General features: G+C 41.0%; 2 protein-coding genes across 9 annotated transcripts in view; one reads left to right on the top strand and one right to left on the bottom strand.

Moving 5' to 3' along the window:
* Positions 1-1,180: 1,180 nt before the first annotated feature.
* RWDD2B (RWD domain containing 2B) lies at positions 1,181-16,550 on the bottom strand. 2 transcript variants are annotated; one of them, XM_045501560.1, is made up of 6 exons: positions 16,439-16,550; positions 8,953-9,131; positions 3,306-3,532; positions 3,156-3,223; positions 2,669-3,031; positions 1,181-2,062 (listed from the first exon to the last, which is right to left on the bottom strand). In XM_045501560.1, the coding sequence occupies exons 3-6, from the start codon at positions 3,510-3,512 to the stop codon at positions 1,828-1,830; spliced, it is 873 nt and encodes a 290-aa protein (XP_045357516.1). In that variant the 5' UTR covers positions 3,513-3,532; positions 8,953-9,131; positions 16,439-16,550; the 3' UTR covers positions 1,181-1,827. The 2 variants fall into 2 exon arrangements, with proteins under 2 accessions (XP_045357516.1, XP_045357515.1); XM_045501559.1 differs by lacking the exon at positions 16,439-16,550 and adding an exon at positions 13,226-13,341.
* Positions 16,459-18,344, top strand: part of USP16 (ubiquitin specific peptidase 16) — a 27,583-nt gene continuing 25,697 nt past the window's right edge. For 3 of the 7 annotated variants that reach the window (XM_045501554.1, XM_045501555.1, XM_045501549.1), the window contains exon 1: positions 16,459-16,571. The gene's annotated coding sequence lies outside the window, so the exon portion shown is untranslated. Of the gene's footprint in view, positions 16,572-16,831; positions 16,965-17,475; positions 17,541-18,344 lie in introns of those variants that run through there. The other 4 variants (XM_045501550.1, XM_045501552.1, XM_045501553.1 and 1 more) reach the window with 4 other exon arrangements.

Below are 18,344 nucleotides of genomic sequence, written 5' to 3'. Positions count from 1 at the left end.
AGGTGCGCAAGTGTTCATCCAATATAGGCCCTGTGCTATAAATACCTTTCTGATTCTTATTTGTGTTTGTGTGAAGCAGACTAAAACATCTTGGACAAATCTGCCATGATGACCACTCTGTGACTTGAAGCCTTCTTGAGCACAGGCCACCTTTCCCCATTCTTTCTCTTGGTCGAACTACACCCTTAGGTAGATCCTTGGGGCATAACATATTTGATGTCCTCTGGAGATACAACTGTTCTCCAGGTATTTACTCCTGAGTGGTCCTGCAGCATATACTCCCAGCCTCCAGGGCTGTAAAAAAGTAGGTCCTAGGAAAGATGGACTTGTGGAGATGTACTCATGTTGTGGCCATCCAAGACACGCTTCTGTCCCTTCTGTCCTTAAGTCCCCCTAATAAACCATTTCTTGTCAAGCTGGACTCATTGGCCTTTTCAGTCTTAGGGCCTTGGTTTTTGGAGGTCATTTTGCATATACTTCCCTTCCTTTTACAGAATGGTGTTTAACCACCTTTATATTTAAGATCTACTCACATTGCCTTGTTAGTTCTACTTTATTCCTTCTGAATTCTACATAGTATTGCATCATGTGTATCATATTGCACTTATTGATTCACTTAGTGATGGGCACATAGGTTGCCTCCAACTTTTTACTAAGATAAATAATGTATTGTGTCTGCCCCCGCCTGCCCCCACCCATTCCTCTAACCAAGTTTGAATCTTCAAGGAATACTCATTGCATGGTACTGACTGGAGTGCTGGCAGCTAGTAAGTATTATTTAATAAGTATTTTGGGAACTGACTTATGGAGGGCCACAAAAACCAGGTAGTGTGTTTATTTGACTCTAGGTCAATTGCTGAAACTAAATTTATAGAAAGCCATTTCCAGTATGAAAAATGTGTTGATCCAGTTTGCCAAGACCAAATTTTGTAAATTACCAATCTGATGAGTTGTTGAAATCTGTTAAAAAGTTTGAGCTCTGGTGCCTCAGCCTTCTGTGAGGCAAGCCCAGGGACAGGGACAAGGGAAGTATACCAAAATAGAGAGGAACTGCCAACTCTGTTCAAGAAAAACTTCCACCTGTTTGTGTATCAAATGGATGGGTAGATGCAAAACTGAGACTTTGGGAAAAGTCTACTTGGCAATCTGGCTTTCAGCTGCTAGTAACAGGCACAGAAAATGAAACGAAACTGGTTTTATTTCATAACAAGCTGTCTAGAGATAGGCAGGGGCTGGTGTTGGATCGGCAGCTCAACAACGTGGGGACGGGCATCTCTGTGGTTTTCCTGGCCCTTCCTGCCTTACTGCAGCTTCAGCCTTTTCTGTAGTGTCTGTGGCAGGAAGGGGAAGAAGAGGTGCCCTCGCTGCACATGCGCTTTTGACCAGGAGAGCAGAAGTTTCCCCAGTAGTCCCCCACCCAAAGCCGTGTGTTGAGACCACCCCTAGTGGAAGAGATGCTGGGAGAGTGAACATCTAGCTTTTCCAGGTTCTTAGTGGAAGCAGGGCTGGGGGGACAGGTGGGAGCAGATGGCAAGCTGGACCTGCCTCTCCCTCTGGTGTAATTAATTTCTCTTTCAAAATGGGTAATTTCTATGTCAAGAACTTTCTATCAACGATTTTAAGATTATACTTAAAACAGTTCTCCTTTCAGTTATGACATCTTTTTAACACATACATTTCAGCTATACTACCTTTTTCCCCTCTTTTTTCCCCCCTTACATTCTGGAAGGGGGCTAAAAAAGAATTACTTCATCTTTCAAGAGACAGTGGGGGGAAAAGTCGACAGGCCAACAGTGACAAAATACTTTCAACTACTCCTCTGCCCAGTCATTGTCCTTCCACACCAAAGAACATCTGGAAAACATCTGCACAACCTTTGGAATTTAAAAACTGATACAGCTGACCGAAATCCATATGGTTTCCTCGGGCTCCATTCACGCTGAATACTTTTTCTTCAAAACATGAAAATTTTCTTTCCCTTTCAATTTTGTCATTTGCACCATCAAAAGGAATGTCTTCTCGATGGCGAATTAAAATTCTCTTCCAGTTTAATTTTCTGAGTCTGAAAAGAAAGTTTCAAAGTAGAAATACTGAGAATTTGTTTTGCCTTCTAGAGCACTGAAAATACAAGTTATATAACAGACTTAGCAATGCCTCTTCCTGGAAGTAGAGAAACTTACTTTTATCTCACAGGGATTTGTTTTAATCAAATATGATGCTGGTCACCATCCTATCCCCAAACTCATTTATTGCTACCGCCTCATATCAACATTTTAGAAATGTGGAAACTGCTCTCAGATTCTCAAGAGGACGTCTCAGAAATTCATTTAGGAGGTCAGTACAGAAATGAGAAGATTAGAAATCCCTTTGTTTCATAGGTATGCACAGTTTGTCACATCAGTAAGAAGAATCAGATCAATGGAACTGGAGGGGATCATAGCATATTGGGCAGCGGCTCAATTCAACAGTTATTTATAGAACATCTCCTATGTGCACTGCGTCAGGGCAGGAGGGTGATGCCAACCATGTGTAAATTCTGTCTTATCCACTGACTTGAGACTGAATCCCCATAAGGTACAATCCCAGGGATATACTAATTCCCTCATCTCTAGTATCCTGTTTACTACTAAAATTATTGACCCAGCATACAAAATTTGTGAAAGCAAACCTTGACCAGAATTCTTCACAGGCACTTTGTGGGCCTTCCACACAAACAACACCAGGTTTCCCAGGCATGCTAAATCCAGAGAGGGAAAGCTCCTTTGCCCACTCTAGAATATTCTTTCTTTTGCATTTGTTGTAGATGTGATGGCTATAGATCCACAGTCTTGTGAGAATGAGATCAACTGGCTGGACTGTACTTCCTGGAGCAGGGCAAGGTGTGGTGTCTCTGCTGATATAGCCAGAAGCATGGTCTCTAACCCACTCTGTGGCATTCAATATACAGACATCTCCGAGACAGTTCTTTTGCAGGTATGCAGTTAGATCTGCGTTCAGCTGAGTCTGCTGAGATCTACTTAGTGATACTGATCTGACGGAAAAGATATGGAATACAAAAACTAGATCAATTTTCTTGCAACATAAAACAAACTTAAGAATTGCTTTCATTTTCAGATAAATTTGAAGTCTAATGTTGGCCAATTTCTGTAACATACCTGACAGTAATTTCAGGCAGAACTTCAGGGTATTTAAAGGGAAGAATACAGGCCAGAGAAAACATCACCTGATAAAAAAGGAAGAATATGTCCTAAGTGCTGTTTTAAGTCTTGATATATTTTAGTTCTTCCAAAAGCAAACTGAATTACCATTTCTTCCTCAGATAAGTCCAGGTTCATATTGATAGTAAAGTAAACTTTTGAAGATCGTCCATCCATTGTCCTCTTTTCAATACAATCTTTCACTTCTGCTAAAGCCAGCTGGTCATTCACTATGAGCTCGTTTTCACCAGGGAACATACTGGCGAGCAGGTCTAACTCAGAGAGCTGGGCCTCTGCCTGTTCAATCTCAATCATTTTTGGATATCTGTAAAATTCTAAGGAGGTGAGGATAAGAGAGATAATTTATAAATACAATCTTGGGAGAACTTAATAAATCAATATAGGTACTTATTGAAAGTGTATTTGATTTCTCCATAAAACATGAAATTTAAACAGATGTAATATACTAAGGATCCAAACCATAGGCCAATCCGGTGAAAGCCATAAAATTCTAATAATAACCAGGCACCAAATTCCTCTGTATCTAGATAGTTGATCTGGCATCTTGAGCTACCACAATGAGCAATTTCCTTGAAGTAAACTAATTATGTAGTCAAAAGTCATATCAATGATATAGACAGGAGAGAGGCTATGACTGGTTACTTTGGAAACCTAGAATGAATAGAGTAGAGTTAGTTATGTAGATGGTAAATATTTTTCTCTTAATATTAGTGTTTACTGGTTTTTAAAAAGCAGAAGACTGTGAAGAAGAGAAAATAAATGCTAATAATCCACAGTGCAAGTAACCCCTACTAACATTAAAAAAACAAACAAACAAAAAAAAAGGACAAGGTAAAAAAGTCCAATGGTAGAAGGTTGAAAAATGAAGATACAGTTTCTGCTGGTGATCTCTTCCTCTATCTGCCTAAGTCTCCCATCCAAGACAAAGAGTTTTGGTATTTCAGAAACAAAACATTTTAGGCATGACATATATACCTCTATAGAAAATAGACGGTGGTATAAAGTTTAAATGTATGTAAAAAGTGAGATATATAATCAAAGTATACCGACAGGGATCACATATACATATCTTCCCCCCCCTCACTTCTTCCCCTCCAAATATATGTTGCAGATCTATTCACAGTCAGTACATAGGGGTTTGTCTCATTCTTTCTAGTGGTTGACTGTCAGACTGAATCATGCAGACATGTCATGATTTATTGCATTCTTTACCTATTGATGGGCACTTGGGTTGTTTCCACACTTTTGCTGTTATGAACACTTCTACAATAGAAGTTCTTTTTAGATATACAGTTTGGCAAACTGTTAATACTGTGTACTCAAGGGTAAGTTTGTAGAGGTGGCTTGCTGGAGCAATAGGTATAACATTTAAAATTTTGGCAGATATTGCCAAGTTGTCTTCCAAAAGTTGCCATACTAAAGCTTAAGTTTTTACATAGTAACCCCTCTCCTGTTTAAAAACAAAGAATTCATTTTTGATTTATTTAAGTAATCTCTATCCCCAACATGGGGCTTGAACTCACGACCCTGAGATCAAGAGTGGCACACTCTTCTGAGCAAGCCAGGCAACCCTAAGAAAATTCTAATAGTCTTTTTTTGTGGTATTTTGTTTGTGTCTGTGTGTACCACTCATGAGTTTTTAAGTAGGAATATTCATCAACTTTTGCTTTCATAGCTTCTGGATGTTGAATCTTTGTTAGATAAGTCTTCCTCATTCCAGGCTTATAAAGGTTACTGAGATGCTAATCAAATAGGATTTTTAAAAAATGTTTAGTTATTTATTTTGAGAGAGAGAGAGAGAGAGAAAGTGCAAGTGGGGTAGGGGCAGAGAAAGGGAGAAAGAGAGAATCCCAAGCAGGCTCCACACTGTCAGTGCAGAGCCTAACCTGGGGCTCGAACCCACAAACCGTGAGATCATGACCTGAGCCAAAGTCGGACATTAAACTGACTGAGCCACCCAGGCACCCCCAAGTAGGATTTTTTAAAAGATAATTTTAATTGCATTTTCCAAAAAAAGTGTGGGGACTTCTGATAAAACATGGAGGATGAGCCTTGTATAAATATTTCCCTTTCTCTGTGACCCCATTAAAATGAGAGTAAAAGGATAAATTCTCAAAGACAAAGGGAAAGGGAATAACAAAAGTTATTAACAAAATTTTGAAAGGTGGAAAGTGGCAAGTGAGTTATAACTAACTTAGATTTCAGCTTTCTTTCCTCTATTAGCTGCTTGGTCAGGTGGGTAGGGAAGTTGCAGAACTTTAGGAAGGCTCAGGAACCAGCACTAGGTACCTTAGAAAGCAGCTAGAAAACATGAATTTGTTGAAAGTCTAGAGTCTAGACTTAACTAGATTCTAGTTTAGGATTTCTCAATTTTGGAACTATTGATATTTCAGACCAGATAATTCTTTGTATGTATGGGTTTGTGTGGGGGTGAGGGGGGCAAATCTCTGCCTTTTAATTACTGTATTTAGACAATTTACATTTAATACAATTACTGATATGTTAAGGCTTAAGTCAACTATTTTATTTTCTGTTTGCTTTCTATATTTTTCATTTCTTTGTTTTCTTTTCCCTGCCTTTTGTAGCTTGAAGATATTTTGGAATTCCATTTTGGTTAATGTATAAAGTTTTTGCATTTCTTTTTATAACTCTTTTAGTGGTTATTCTACACACACCTATATAAAACATCACACACACACACACACACACACACACACACACACACACACACACACCCGTAAAACATCACCAGTGTCTTATTTTAACAGTTTGATGTGCAGAAACTTTGTTACTTTATGTTCCTTTACCTTCCCCCATTTGTAATATAATGACCTTAAAATTTTCTTCTGTATACATTTAGAACCACAAGAGTGTTATACTTTTTGCTCCAGCCACCAAGTATAATTTAGAAAACTCAAGAGAAGGGAAACCCATTTTATTTGACCATACTGTTGCCTTTTTCATGACATTTCCTCCATAATAATCCTTTTTTTGTTTCTTTTCCATATAGAGAACTTACTTGAGCCATTTTTTTTAGGGTAGGTCTGCTGGTGACAAATTCTCTTAGTTTTCCTTCATGTTAGAATTGTCTTGATTTACCCTTCATTCCTGAGGATATTTTCACTGGATGTGGTATTCTAGGTTGACAATTCTTTACTTTCAGCACTTGAAAAATATTATGCCTCTTTATTTTGACCCCCAGTTTCTGGCAAGAAATATTCTCTTATTTGAACCTTATAGCTAAGGTTCATGTCTTGCTTGCTTTCAAGACCTTTTCTTTGTCTTTAGTTTTCAGAAGTTTGACTATGATGTCTTGATTTGAATTTCTTTGAGTTCTTTGTGCTTGACATTCATTCAACTTCTTGAATCTGTTTATGCTTTTTGACAAATTTCGGAAATTTTCAGCCATCATTTCTTCAAGTACTTTTTCAGCTCTGTCCTCTCCTTTTGGAATGACATGTTAGATCTTTTGTTATAGTCCCACATGTTCTTAAAATTGTTTGTTCATTTATTTTTGGCCTATTTCACTCCATTGTTTAGATTGTATAATTTCTATTATTGTGTTTTCCAGTTAAATGATCCTTTCCTCTGTCTCCTTCCTTTTGTTGTTGAGTCTATCTACTGTGTCTTTAATTTTGGTTATTGCATTTGTCAGCTCTAACATTTGCATTTGGTTCTTCTTTATATCTTCTATTTCTTTACTGAGACTCTTGTTTATTTATTTTGAGAGAGAGAAGTGGGGGGGACGAGCAGAGAGAGAGGGAGGAAGAGAATCTTGAGCAGGCTCTGTGCACTGACAGTACAGAGCCTGATTCAGGGCTCGATCTCATTAACTGTGAGATCATAACCTGAGCTGAAATCAAGAGTCAGATGCTCAAATAACTGAGCCATCCAGCTGCACCACCCCTGCTTTTTTTGCTTGAAGTGTGCAATTGCTCACTGAAAAATTTTAATGTTAGGTGTTTCATTTATTTTTTAAGATTTATGTATGTATGTATGTATGTATGTAATCTCTATACCCACTATTGGGCTTGAACTCATGACCCCGAGATCAAGAGTCCCAAGCTCCTCCAACTAAGCCAGCTAGGCAGACTTATGATGGGTGTTTTAAAATCTTTGTCAGGTAATTCTACCATCTCTGTTATCCTGGCATTGACATCTATTTTTTGTCTTTTCCACCTAGTTTGAGATTTTCCTTGTTTTTGGTATGTGAGTGATTTTTTTATTGAAATCTGGACATTTTAGGTATTGTGAGACTGAACACTACTCAAATCTTCCATTTTAGCATACTTTTTCTGATACTGCTCCAGAAAGGAGGGTAAAAAAATGGGGGACTTATGGCTAGGAGGGGTGGGAGTGCCTCCTTATTGCTACCCATGTGGCCTCTGCTAACACCATGTTGAGGGGATCCTTTGTTACTGACAGGCGGTGGTGAAAGTCTGGACTCCCCACTAGGCCTTTTGGACATCACTGCAGCTGGGTGAAGGAGAGATGCCTTGTTATCGCTGCATGAGGGTGGAAGTACAGGCTCCCCATGTGGTCTGACATGGATGTGACACAGGTCTAACACCAAAACTGTGGTAAGGTCCTTCTTATCACCAGGCAGGGAGGAAAGTCATGGGTCCCTAATCAGATTGTTTTTGGTACCATCCGGACAAGGAGTGGGCACTGAGTGCTTATTACAGCTCAGTGATGATGGAATCAAGGCTCCTTTTGCTGGTGTGGGTCAGGTAGAGGCTACAGTGTTTTCTGTGCTATTTGCTTGGTATAGAGCATTTAACTATCTAAATGTTTTTCATCTTGCTTGGCTGCACCTTTCTTGGTACTTTAGAGAGAACAGGCTTTTTGGGGGCTTTAAAATTCTTTTTTGGTCTGTACCCTTGGTATTTCTGGTTTGCTGCTTCTTTAATCAAGTCTGGGATATTTGAGGCAAAAAAGAATACCAAAGGAAGTTACCACTGTGTCTTTCCTTGGGTCCCAAGGTCCCTAGTTGATCTGCCTTCTTCTCCACTTTCTTTGTGTTTGCTTTAGAAATAATGTTCAAGATTCCTAGTTATATTTAGCAGGACAAATTAGGAAAAGTATACCTATTATGTTGTTCCAAAAGTGGAAGTCCCCCAACACGATAATTTTAACTTATCAAATTGGCATGTGCACATACACACACACACAAAGGTGGTTAATGTCTGGTAAGTGTCACAGAAGAAAAAGTTGCTATAGGAAAAACTGGTCTAAATATTCCAATTCTGTGAAGCTGACCTATGGAAAAAAATCAGACATTATATAAAAAAAAGTTTTTTGTAAGGATGCTTATTATTTACAATAAATCAGAAATGACCTAAGTGTTCAACAATAGATCAGTTAAATAAATATGTATCTAAATAGTAGAAAATCATGAGATCATTAAAAAAATGTATATTAACACTGATGTTCATGATACATGGTTACCTAAAAAAAGTAGATTGTAGAAGGATATAAACAATTATGGTCTTACTATTCTTGTTATATCATTACACATACATGAACAAGGTCAGAAAGAGAATTTACCAAACTATGAACAGTTGGATAAATGTGGGTGGAGGGAAGAAGGGAAGGACTGATTTGTATGTTTCTGTATTGTTTGAAGTTTTAGGATTACTATTTAGTACTTCTGAATTCAGAAAAAAAGAAAGGTTACACATCTGAAAAGAAAAACAGAGCTCAGTCCCACTGCTGCAAAGGAAACATGGCTTACCTTCTCCAAGAGAATTTACTCTGTGAAATCAAACACCATTATCTTGGTTAATCCTGTCTGTCTTCATGGAATTCTTCTCACGTCTGGTAAATGTTTATTGAGTAACTACTATATGTAGAGCTTCATCCTTCATTCCTTCCTGGGGTTTTCTTTTTAGTTTGAGAATCAGGACGTATTATCTAATAAGATATACAACAATGAAGATAAAAAGGCTAAGCGTTAAATGACCAGTGTAGGCATTATCGTGGGGATTAAGAGGAGTGCATGATCAATGAAATGGGCTATCAGGAAAGATTTAAGGAAGCAGACAGGATCTGAGTCGAACCCTGAAGAGAGGCTGAGACCGGTGGAGAAGGAGACATAGTGGGGAGAGAAGAAAGGTCTGTGACGCAGGAAAGCACAATTAAACTGGTATGGGCCTGAACCTGTCCCTTCCTCACAACCCTGACCAAGGCCCGGTTAGGGGCTCATCATTTGGACAATTTTCTCTTGTGCTAGTTACTTTTTGTTTGTCCCCTAAACACATGCTTGGTCCTTCTTTTCCCTGCTCTGGACTCTGAAAAACTGACTTCTGCAGCCTATACCGTTCAACTTTTCTGCTTTTCTTATGGTTAGGAAGGAGGAGGATGGCAGGAGAAAGAGGCTAGGGTATTTCTTCACTACCCCTTTCCTGTTTGGGTGGGATTCTAACAATGGCTGTGACCCCTTAAGACCATAGCTTTTGTGGGCAGTCCTTCTTCCTCAGTGCCAGCAGACCTTTCAGGCCTCGGGGTAGTAAGCGTTTCTTTAAACCTGGCCACACCTCTGTAAACAGCCCCTTCATTAAGCGGTCTCTTCAAAATTTCAAAGTTGAGTGTATATCTATTTCCCTCTAGAACCTTGACTTCTCTTACCTGGACTCTGCCTCCATCAACTCATGCTCTGAACTGTCATTATACGTATTGTATGCAGTGTCTAACAGAGGTCTCTGAAGACACTCAAGAGAGTACCGACTATCTAACAGAGAAATGTTCACATAATTTGTGATTGAGTGAGAGAGTTGCAGTCTGAGAGGAGGGGTCCAGGTGTGTTAGGTTTCCCTCAGTTGATGGCAAACTAGCCCAAGACCCTGACAGCTACTTAGTGGAGTGAATTCATCCAGGTTGGTGATCTGGCTGTTAGTTTCACAGACTGGTAGCACAAAACACCAGCACATGTAGAGGGGATCCAGGTCACGAAGGTGCCTTGGATGATCCATTATCAAGCCCTCTAGCAACATGTCTCTTCCGTTATTCAAATCTTCTTTATTCCATCCAATATAACTGATCATTTCTTTAATATCAGAAAATGGTATTTGGTTGACAATTGAGCTAGTTCACTGTATGGTACTTTTAAAGAATAAAAAACTTCTACTTAAAGAGAAATGTCAATTACTCACAGGTGGCAGATCAGTAACAGTAATGGGTTCTGTCACAAACACTTCAAGGATTATGAGAATGACTAAATGTGGTGGGGTGTTAAGTTCATTAGGATTAACTGGATAGGAATCAGGAAAATTTGAGGCACTCTTGCACACAATGGGCTGTCTCCACAGATCAGAGCATAAATCAATGCCAACACATCATTCCTGATCCAATGCTTTTTCAACTTAAAGTCATTAAAACATGGTTTATCAGGGTGTCACTGCCATGCTGGGGAAAAAAAAATTACACAAAGAATTTTGGGCTTAAATAAGTTCTGGAAATGCTGAATGACACAAAGTTTAACAAGCTTCTTTAGGGTGACCATGAGTCATGCCGTTGTACCAACTTAGTTTAGCATTTATCTTAGACAAAAATAACCCCGGTTGGAAAGTAAATTATATGGGCACACTTTTTGTGTGTGGCATCTCAGTCTTTATTGTTACATTCCAATATGCATTGTGAATTTCTAAGAAGTTTAGGATACTGAGTGTCCCAAACCTATTTGACCCCAGAACATTTTTTTCCCCTAGACCTTCTACACAGATCAGGAATCCCTGGTTTGTCCTCAAACCACCCCAATTTAAGTAGTTTAAATATTACCAGCGCTACTCACCATCTTTAGGCCTTTTCAAAAACTGTTACAGCAGCAAACACTTCTCCCTCCCTTAAACACAATGTTTCCTTTACTAGTGACTTCGTATAATTTTATACCCTATTTCCATTTGACATGCTACCTTAAGCATTTGCTCTGTTATTAAAAAAAATATTCATGTAAGTATTTAAAATCCCTGACCTCACTGGAATTCCATGAATATCTTTTCTAGTCTGTTTTATTTTTTAAATGTTTATTTTTGAGAGAGACAGAGAGAGAGGAAAGAGAGTGCACGGAGGGGAGAGGCTGAGAGAGAGGGAGACAGATAATCCTAAGCAGGCTCTGTGCTGTCAGTGCAGAGCCCAACATGGGGCTCGAACTCAGGAACCCAACTGTGAGATCATGACCTGTGCATCAGAACCAGATGTTTAACTGACTGAGCCACCCAGGCACCCCTAATCTGTTTTAAAAGGAATCCAAGAAACAACTGGGTAGATGGCTATTAGAGGAAATGAATTTACTTTGGCTTTTTATCATAGTGGCTTAAGGATGTACTCTGTGACTTAGACTGCCAACGTGCCCGTACCAACTGTGTGACCTTAGGCAGGTGGCTTAATTTCTCTGTGCCTCAATCTCTCCATCTCCAAAATGGGAATGATAGGGTCACTTGAGGATTAAATGATGATGTGTGGAAAGTGCTGAAAACAATGCGTGGCAATACAGCAAGTACTATAAAAGTGGTTGCTATGATCGTTATTTGCTATTCATCCACAGATGTTTCTTGAGTCCCTATTGTGTGTCAAGTATTGTCCTTGGCATTAAGACTATAACAGTGAACAAGAATCACACAAAAATCTCTGCTATCATTGAGACTTAATTCGGTGGGGGAAGACCGTGACAACAAAAACCAAATATGTATGTCTAGTGGATAAAGACTGAAGAAGATGAAGGGGATAAGGAACAAGTGGGTAGGAGGGAGGAGAGGGTTTTTCAACTGTACACAGGGTAGTCAGGGACCACTTCTCTGCTAAAGGTGACTTCAAGGAAGAGACTGGGAGGGACTGAAGAATGACTCTAAAGCATTAAGAGATTGGAAGAATGGATTTGGCATTTATTTAGGTAGGGAAAATGGTGGAAACTTGAAGCCTGGTTTTAGAAATACTATGGAATGGGGGTGCCTTGATGGCTCAGTCAGTTAAGCCTGTGATTTGTGATTTCTGCTCAGGTCATGATCTCACAGTCCTGAGTTTGTTGGGTGGCTCAGTTGGTTAAGCAGCTGACTCTTGATTTCTGCTCATGATCTCATGGTCTGTGAGTTCCAGTCCCGTGTGGGGCTCTGTGCGGACAGCATGGAGTTTGCTTGGGATTGTCTTTCTCCCTCTGTCTGCCATTCCCCCCTCGCACACACACCCTCTCTCTCAAAAATAAATAAACATTAAAAAAATAAAAATAAAAAATTCGCTAACAATACATTAAAAAAAGAAAATATGGAATGAAGTGCCTATTAAGACACCTATTCAGTAGAGATGTTCAGCAGACAGTTGGATGTAATTATGCACTTTATGAGGTATCCAGGTGGAGATGTAATTTTGGGAGTAACCAACATACAATAAAGGCATGTTTGTTTGGTCACTCAGGGAGTGAGTGAAGTTGGGAGAAAGTCCCACAGAGTCTGGAGGTCTGGAAGATGAAATGGAACCAGCAAAGAAGCTTGAGACCCGTGTGCGGACAACTCTGGGAGTGATGTCACAAATATAGAATTTACTTGTCAAACTTACTTCTGTAGATGAGATTTCAGTGCAAACAAAAAAAAATCTTGAAGAGAATTTTCTGACTCAAGATTTCAAGGAATGCTGTACAAACGTAGAATAAAACTTGAGTTTCCTAAGTGGAGTCATTCTTTTTTTCCTCGCAGATTTTTATTTTACAGAGGGGATGGGGTGCCAGGCTGCACAGGACCTGACACTGGGCAAGCGGCTGGAGCCCGTAACCGAAGCCCTGTGCGCAGGCGCAGGCGCCCTAACACCTGACCCGCACGGAGGGTAGTGGCGAGGATGGAGGAGGTGGGGGGGGGGGGGGTCCCGGCTGTGGGCGGCGTCAGGAATTGCTCTAACCAATGAGCAGCGTGTAGCCTGCTGGAAGGCGGTGCCACTACGTCGCCAAGTTGCCTTAGGGTAAGACAGGCCCGCAACATGGGAAACCCCCGGTGCGGCTGGGTGGCAGTAGACGGAAACCTCACCTGGAGCGATGGATCCCCTCCGTGCTGGAACCCCGGATTTTCTGGCTGCACGAACAGCTCAGGTCTCATCCAGAAGGAGCCTCAGAATTCCAGAGCTAGGCAATCCGAAGCCCGCAAACTCCAGCAGGGCGGCCTACGGGAAGTGAGACGACACCCTCCCGGCTTGGCGCATGCGCGCGCTCGGGGCCCCGCGCCCCGGAAGCTCAGTGATGCTGGCCGGTTGGTCCTGGCACCTGCTGGGTGGCTGGGATTCTTGGCTCCGCTCTGTTCTCAGTCATAGAGTTCTTCTTATTCTACCCTATGGGGATTTGCCAGCTGCTGCCACTGCCACGGAGAAGTATTAGCACTGTTTCCTGGGTCAAGGAATGGTCTATTAAAGTAGCTAACGCTCCTCAAATTCAAGCCTGTGTAGGAATCATTCGGTTTAATGTAGCTTGGGTTTCGGTACGTAGATATAGGGCCCCCTGTTCTGCGTTCCTAACATCTTCCCACACAATAGGGATGCTGTTGGCCCCTGAATGGCAAGGCATTAGGGAGAGGTGAGCCTGGATGGTGGTTGTGGCTGACGACCTTAGGAAATGCCATGTGCATGCATAGAACTTTATCTCGGCTAATAAAAGGGTAGTCTGAAGGCGACTCCACCATGAGAGTAATTTTTAGATTTTTCTTCACAGTCTAAATATCGGTAATGCACTTTTTTCTTTGTGATGTTATTTATTTTTAGAAATCTCAAGATTTTTTGGTAAACGCTGATATTCACTAGTATTAATAACTCACACTTTTTTTCCCCCAAAATAAGATTAGTACATGTGTTTTCATGGCGTCATCTTTTACTTGGTGGTTTGTGGGCATTTTCCAATGTCATTAAATGTATTTTTTCTCCAACTTCTATGAAAAATTTCAAGCATAAAGTTGAGAGAATTTTATAGTGAAACAGGAGCAATTCTTAAGGGTGTGGAAAAAAAGGGTGGGCGATTTTGCCCCCCGGGGGGGCAAAAATGTCTCAGAAGACATTTGGTAATGTCTGAATATATTTTGAGTTGTTACAACTGGAGGAGTGCTTCTGGCATCTAATGGGTAGGGCCTAGCCATGCTGCTCAACTTCCACAATGCACAAGACATCTCTCTACAACAAAGAATTTGCTGGTTTAAACTGTCTATAGTGCTAAGGTTAAGACACTGACACTATCATGAATCTAGACACTATCATAACATTTTATTCTACCAGCTTTGTCATGTATCTAATCCATTCATCCAATCCATCTATTTTGATCCATTTCAAAGCAATTTGCAGACATTAGCACACTTCTCCCTAAATACTTCAGCATGTATAACAGACTTAAATATTTGATTTTTTTATTTTGGGGTAAAAGTGAAATGCACATCTTAAATGTATATTGGTTGAGTTTTGACAAACGCATACGACTTTGTAGTTCAAACCCTATTAAGATATAGACCATTATTAGCACCCTAGAAATGCTCCTTCCTAGTCAGTCCCCCTCCAAACCCCCAACAGGGAACCACTGTTCTGAGTTTTTCCTGCCATAATTAGTTTTGCCTGTTCACATGCATGGAATTAGTAGGTATTTTTGTATAAGGCTTCTTTCAGTATATTTTGAAGATTCGTCCATATTCTTGTGTCTATCAATTTTATTGCTTAGAATTTCATTATAAGACTATACCACAGTTTTCCTATTCTTTTGTTCAAAACATGAGCTGTTTCTAGTTTTCTGGCTATTATGAGTAAGGCTACTATGAACACTCTTGTAAAATTTTTCATTTCTAATGACCTTCAATAAGCATTAAGCATTTACTATGTTGCCAACACTTCTGGTACAAGAGAGAGCCTTGAACAAGACAAAGATGTTTCATCTCTCAAAGCTTACATTTGCACATTTCTGTGTATGTATGGGAATTAGGGCGGGGGGGGGGGGGAATATATAAGTAAACATGAGAAAAAAATACTAGATAGTGACAACTGCTGGGTAGTGGCATAAAATAAAGTGATGTGAGTGATCAGGTGGCTATATAACCTAGATTGCCCAGCCAATTTCTCTGTGAGAAAGTGACTTTTTTTTTTTAATTTTTTTTTCAACGTTTATTTATTTTTGGGACAGAGAGAGACACAGCATGAACGGGGGAGGGGCAGAGAGAGAGGGAGACACAGAATCGGAAACAGGCTCCAGGCTCTGAGCCATCAGCCCAGAGCCTAACGCGGGGCTCGAACTCCGGGACCGCGAGATCGTGACCTGGCTGAAGTCGGACGCTTAACCGACTGCGCCACCCAGGCGCCCCGAAAGTGACTTTTAAGGTGTGAACAGAATTACAATTACCAACCACAGAATATCATGGGGAGCAGCATTCCTAGGCAGAGAGAGCAGGTGGTACAATGTCCCCAAGGCTGTGTTTTAGAATGGAAAAAATAAAAATGCCTGTGTGCTAAGATACCTTAATGAAGAAAGCTTAAAAAATTGTATCAGCAGTAAAGAGCAGGAAAGCCAGATTCCCTCCCCCCCCACCCCGCGCCAAGAGCCAAATGTAACCATTGTTACTCTGGACAATTCGACAGATTAGGACGCCACTATCTTAACCTACTTTTATCTGCTAATATGGATGAACATTTCTTCATATCTTTTAAGACCAAGTGTCCTTTTATCGTGAATTACCTGTTTATATCCCTTGCCTATTTTTCTACTGGCGCTTGCATCTTTTTTTTTTTTTTTTTTTCCAAGCGATTACTGTGTCTTCTGTAGAAGACTAAATAAACCACAGGGCAGTGAGCCTGTTTGTTTAATTCACTTCACAAGGGGCTCGGCACGTACATATCTTGAAAACGAACACAGTAAATGTTTGAAAAATTTACCCTCCCTCGGCAAGATTAGTTCAAGACAATATACGTACTTAACTTTAGAAGTCCATCGGACAGAATTAGGGGAACTGCGTGAAATGTAAACGTCACCCTCTTGGCCAGCCTTCAGATGTAATATGAATAAGGTAACCCATCAAGGAGATTCCAATACTCTGACCACCATCAGGTACTTATGCTTCCGAAGCATTTAAACAACCCCATAGTTAACCAGAGTGGGGAAAACTGCTAGACTCCTCCGAGCAGCTGAATCTGAACTTCCGGAGGGAGCCTCGCGCAGGCGCCAATAAAATAGCTTGGGCTCCGCCGGCCCCTGGGGATAAATTACTTCCCATAATGCCGCGTACCGGAAGTTGTTGCTTTCTAGCGGTCACTCTGGCTTCGGCTCTGTCGCTGTCTCTGTCACCAGGAGGAAGACGGAGCTGGCTGTCCAGCCCAAAGGTCCATTAGGGGATGCAGCTATGGGCGCTGTCGCCGTGGGTGAGTTCTGTTCCCACTGACTCTCAGTCACCGCTCGCAGGACGTCCTGCGTTCCGAGAGCCCGAATTTCCTGCCTTGACCTCGTTCTCCTCTCGAAGGCTCCTCTTCCTTAAGCACGTTACCTGGCCTCGGCCCGGTACCGCGTTCTCATTGGTTTCATGTCCTGTCAGTTCCAGGAGCTGGCCAATGAGTTGTCGGTGCTGGCGCCCTGTTCGACCCCGGACCCCAAGGTTTCTCCCGTGGGTGCGGAGCAGTTGGAAGGGAAGGGGAGGTGTGATGGGCGCCGCGCGGCCCGGAGCACCCTACTGTTTGGGGTTGGGTTTGCTGCCGTGTCCATATGGTGGTTAGTAGGAAAAGCAGGATCTGTCATCTCTCCGAGTCAGTGAACCTAGGGTAGGTCAGACCTGTGCCAAACTTGAAAGCCATATTTAAGACTTGCTGACAAAGTTTTCCAAATACTTCCATTTTTTTTTTTAATGGAATCGAGCAGGCATGGGAAGACTGGGAAGGGAAGGGAACTGGATTAATATGCGAGCTGGCAAGACCAGCTTTGATTTACATTTTGTGTGGAGTCCTGCAAAGAGTAATTTGGCTAAGAAGCTGACTCTCCTCTGAAGACTCGCCTGAAAAACTTAATAGGTTTATTGATGTTTTATAGCTGATGGTACTCACCACTCTCTTCTCTCGACTCATTTGATGCCCTTTAATAGCTGCTAAAGATTTACTGCAGCGTTTTCCACAGCTTTGCAGTGACCCCCTACTGTCCTCTCCCTGTACTGGTTACAATTAGTCTTTGAAGTTTTTCTTTGGAATCTGGGCTACTGCACTCCTCAAACCAGATTTGCTAGTTCTGTTGTCTTCACTACTGGAGACTTCTTCATTCTTTACCTTTTTGATTTCCCAGGAACCTGTTTGCTTCATTCTAATGTGTGCCTACCTTTGCGCCTTGTAATCACCTTTATGTCTCAGGTACTATGCTCTTTTTCTATTTCGATGCAAGAAGTATTTCTGAGGACCTACTATGTACTAACAATCATTAGATGCTTTAGGCAATTCGGAAGTAATGCTCAAAACCTTTCTTTTTCTCCTAGAACTTTAGATTCCAGACAGAAATAACACATGTCCAGAACAAAGATTTAAGAAGCCGCCCATTATTGTATCAGGTTAGGGGACAAAATGAGTAGTGCACATTATAAAGATTGGGGAAATTCAGTTGAGAGATTTTTTTAGAGTAGAATGGTTGTCTACAGTTTCATTGAAAGGGACAGCTTGGAGGATTGATGAGATTTGGATGGATGGAGAGAACTCCCAGCTAGAGATCAAAGGCCTAGAGGTGGGGCCGTGATGTTTTGGAGGGGACATTAGGGGAGACCGTGGCTTGACTGGAATGTAAATAGTGGTGGTCTTGGAATCGAAAGATCTGTGTTTTCAATCCGTCTCTGCCACCCTGTGATCTTTCATCATTTTCTTTCTGAGTTCCTTCTTATAACAAAATACCCCACTTAAAGGGATGTTGTGAAAATCAAATAAGATAACATTTATGGAATGGCTTGGAAGATGGAAAGCACCATGTAATTACACTTTAGTGGTTTTTTGGGGGAAGTAATGACAGTCAGGATTACTAGAGCATTGGGACAGTTTATAAAGGACTGTGAATGTACAGCTCAGGAGCATGGATGTGATGAAAATGGTATTATTAGATCTATCTGGTACTGGGATGCAGCACAGATTAGAGCAGTTGGATTGGAGGCAAGAACTTGAGTACTATTTTTT

Source organism: Leopardus geoffroyi, chromosome C2 (assembly GCF_018350155.1).
Source record: "Leopardus geoffroyi isolate Oge1 chromosome C2, O.geoffroyi_Oge1_pat1.0, whole genome shotgun sequence".
Lineage (NCBI taxonomy): Eukaryota > Metazoa > Chordata > Mammalia > Carnivora > Felidae > Leopardus > Leopardus geoffroyi.
This window is presented reverse-complemented; position numbering and strand designations above follow the sequence as displayed.